This window comes from Brassica oleracea, chromosome C9, assembly GCF_000695525.1.
Source record: "Brassica oleracea var. oleracea cultivar TO1000 chromosome C9, BOL, whole genome shotgun sequence".
NCBI classification, from domain to species: domain Eukaryota; kingdom Viridiplantae; phylum Streptophyta; class Magnoliopsida; order Brassicales; family Brassicaceae; genus Brassica; species Brassica oleracea.
In genome coordinates, this window is record NC_027756.1 from 51,725,396 (window position 1) to 51,729,554 (window position 4,159).

General features: G+C 35.0%; 1 protein-coding gene across 1 annotated transcript in view; it reads right to left on the reverse strand.

Annotated features, from left to right (window-relative positions):
• Positions 1-243: 243 nt before the first annotated feature.
• Positions 244-4,159, reverse strand: part of LOC106313667 (flavonoid 3'-monooxygenase) — a 7,166-nt gene continuing 3,250 nt past the window's right edge. The window contains exons 2-4 of the mRNA XM_013751545.1: positions 1,309-1,755; positions 1,062-1,232; positions 244-993 (exon numbers count right to left, since the gene is read on the reverse strand). Of these exons, the coding sequence (XP_013606999.1) occupies positions 514-993; positions 1,062-1,232; positions 1,309-1,755 (1,098 nt within the window). The 3' untranslated portion in view covers positions 244-513. The remainder of the gene's footprint in view (positions 994-1,061; positions 1,233-1,308; positions 1,756-4,159) is intronic.

A 4,159-nucleotide genomic window follows, 5' to 3' on the forward strand; every position in this document is an offset into this window, starting at 1 on the left:
ATTAGAGTTTAGGGTTTAGTGTTTTGTTGACAACATTTTTTTTTTTTGAATTCGTTTTTTATATATTATTTTTATTTATTTTTAAATTTTATTTTGAAAAAATAATATAATTTGCAAGTTATTTGGTTTCCTTAATTAAAAGATACTAGATTTAAAATGACAACTTTCTATTGGTTGGTGAACCTAGGGGGTGAACCCAAGAATAACTCCTGTAAAAAATATAATATAATCTGGAATAATAAATTACACAAATTTGAATTTTTAAAGCATCATATTATGAATGTAACATCGTGGTATGAACACATGCATAATTGAAACGGGTTTGCTTCAGACAACCATCGTCTTGTCCATGCAGACAAAACATACAACAAATCACACCATCTTAATTTACGTAATTTGAGAGTTACATATACTCTTATATCTAGCTTACTCCGGACCAACATACACCTGTTCGAAAAACTTTATTTTTAACTTCCACCGTGCAAGACCTAGCTTATCATGCAAGCAAAGGTTTTAAGCCGATCCGAGTCCGTAAGCACTCATATCCAACCTTGGCTTAGGATGCACAACCAAAGGAACCGCTCTTTGTAGAGTAATCCCATAAGTCTCCTCCATGTTGAGCTTCTCCGGCGTAACTCCTCCGGCCAGTTCCCATTCAAATCCGTGAACAAGCGTCGCCGTCAGTAACTGAATCGTCCGTAGCCCTAAACTCAACCCGGCGCAGATTCTCCTCCCGGCTCCGAACGGTATAAGCTCGAAGTCGTTTCCTTTCACATCAACGCCGGCTTTTTCACCACCGGGTAAAAATCTCTCGGGTCGAAACGATAACGGGTCGGTCCATTGGTCCGGGTCACGGGCTATGGCCCATATGTTTGTTAAAAGGGTTGATCCTTTGGGGATATGATAGCCGTTGATCTCACAGCTCTCTGATGCGATGTGTGGTAACGAGAGTGGTGTTGGTGGATGGAGCCTGAAATTCTCTTTGATAACCGCCTGTTTAAACCAAAACCGGTTAATATTATAGCTTAACCAAAACAATCCGAGTTCTCGGTTCGGGTTACCTGAAGGTACGGAAGCTGAGAAAGGTCCGACTCGTTAATGGGCCTTCCACGTCCGACGACGGAATCAAGCTCTTCTTGGGCTTTTCTCATTATTTCCGGGTGACGGATTAATTCAGCTATGGCCCAGTCCACCGTACTTGCTGACGTGTCAGTTCCGGCCGTAAACATGTTCTGTAATGGAAAGAAAATAAATCAATAATCATCGTGTATCCGGTATTAAAAATTAATGATTATACGAAGTACGAACCAATAGCAAGGCTTTGATCTCAGTATCCGTTAGAGTTCCACCCTCACCGTCAAAATCAGTTCCCTTAAGCGAGATTAAAGTGCTAAGCATGTCCGTGTGCTTTTGATCCTGGCCGTTCTTCATCGTCTCGTGCTCTTCCAAGATCGACGATAGAAAAGCGTCGAACCTCTTGTGTAGACGTTTCATTTTACCAGCGACGCCTTGTAAATCTAAACAATCAAGTGCGGGCACGAAATCTCCGATGTTGAATACTCCGGCGAGAGCCATCATTTCTGTGACCATTGATCGAAACTCCTCCGCTTTGTGATCGGCATCGGCGCCGAACAGTCGCCGTCCGATCATCTCTCGTCCAAGGGCGTTGAGTACGCACATGTTTACCAACTGGCCTAGGTTCACTGGTTTCGTGTTTGCACGCGCTAGCTCGCGCATGAGTGTTCCAACCTCTTCCTGTGAAAATAAAATTTACTTTATGTTTATATTGTTTTTAACCCAATGAGTTTAGTAACTCTTTCAATATGAAAAGCCCTGTTCGTTTCGAGATCGCTGCGACTGGCGTCAGCGGACTAAAATTAGTCATGATTATCTTCTTTACTGGTTGCCCGAGTGTAAAACAGAAAACGCAGCGGCAAAGAAATGGAAGGAATTTTGTGGTTCCGGTGTCGCTAAAATAAATAGCGGCCATGTTTATATGTTCGCTCTCATTCCAGCGACAAGAAACACAAAAATTCTTTCACCTCATCTATTATTTTTCCTTTTAAATTCTGTTTTCATTCCTTTAATTTTGATCGCGTCAACGAGACGCGGCGATCTCAAAACGAACAGGGCTAAACAATCTATCTTTTTACCAAAGTAAGAAAAATTTGTTCTACAATCTGAACCTTCAGCAATAGAATAACTATTGGTTTGTTACAACAAAGAAAATAATAACTGTTGGTTATTGTTTTTTAATAGATTTTTAAAACGAAATATTTAATCTTGGGTAAAAAAATATGAACCTTTTTAAAAAAAAAAACTGGCCAAAAGAAACAATTGAAGTGGAGATTTCTTCAAACAACCAGGACATGGGTCAACTATCCAATAAAAAAAAATGATTTTGAAACCTGTAACTAGCATAACATAGTAACTTTCGAATTTTGGTTTTAAAATTTTAAAAATGTAAAAGCAATAAAAATAAGATCATTATATTGGACTAAAAATTAAAAACTAATATATAACACAAGTTTCAGGTAACCAAAGTTTTAAAATAAATAAAACAAAAATTTAAAATCAATTTTGTATTTATATTTATAAAACCTAAAGTTCCATCTAGAAAATAGTATATAGATGTATACATATCCAATTATTCCATTTTAATTTACATGTAATTAAATATCTTAAATAATCTAGTTTCATTCATGGACATATTTCAAACGAAAAAAAAAAGAAACAAAAGGTTTCATTATAAGCATTAGGCCTGGCCGTTCGGGTATACGTTGGCATTCGGATCGGGTTTTTCAGGTTTTCGGATTTTTGGGTTTACGCTTTTAGGTCTCATACTAAAATTTTATTAGTACGGGTCGGGTTTGCATAATAACACTTCGGGGGTTCGGTTCAAAATTGTTTTGCATCATAAAACCCATAAAATAATCATATATCTTACGGATTCGGGTTATATCGGTTCGGTTCGGATATAACCAAAGTAAAAAACAAATTTTTTGAAGTAAAACATAAAGAAAAACATCTAAATTAAATAAAAATTAATCTATCACATATAAAATTGATAAAATAACAATAAAATGTTAAATCAAGCATGAAAACAAACATCATTTGTAAACAATATGTATTGCCTTATAGAGAGTAGACTTTTTATTTCAATGAGCAAATTATAAAATACTTATTTATAACTAATTGTGTAATTAAAGCATCTATTAGAATTTTAATATTTATTATTATATATAATATCACCACAAATATTGAATTTAATAATTGGAATACTTATATATATTTCAAAATATTTATATTCGAGGAAATATATTCCTCGTAAATTTACGAGAAAATTACTACGATTTTACGACAAAACTGAATTTTGTCGTAAATTCGTAGTAAAGTTACAAGGAAAATGTTTCGTGGTAATTTACATGTAAATTTACGTCGATTTTACGAGGAAAGAGAAAATTCGTTGTAAAGTCCTTGTAACTTTACAAGGCTTTTACGACGAAACATGTTACCATTAATTTTTGTGAAAACGTATTTTAAGCATGCTTTACCAAACTGATACCCTCGGTTTAGAGATTTTGGAATAACTTGATTAGCTGCTATCAAAGTTACACCTCGTGAACGAATAGTTGCTAGAGAAGAATCACTTTTGCAAGAAGAAGTGTGTATCACTGAAGTGGAAGTATCTGAACAACAAACTGATGACATCCTTCTAATTGATGTGGATAACCGTCAATATGAAGATCTTTTCGACGATATGACGGATGAAGAAAGTGAAGAAGAGTTCGATGCAAGCGATGATAATCATTGTACTGATATTGTTGAAAACTCGAATGATTCAGAATGATGTAATATATGTTTTAAATATTTTTAAAAAATATATAAATCAGTTTAAGACTTAATGCAAGTGTATATTGTTTGGTTATAATAATTATTTGTTGGCTTTTAAGGATTTAATTGGAGTTTAGGGTTTAAGAGAAAATAGGATAAATGGGAGAATGGGGGAATGGGGTAAAAGGGATATGAGGTTATAGGTAAGAGACTTTGGGGGTTAGGGATTTGATTTTCAAGGATTCAGATATAGTCATAGTAAATTCGTCGTAATGGAAAACACGAGCCTGGTATATTCCTTGTAATACACGTGTCCTTGTAAATT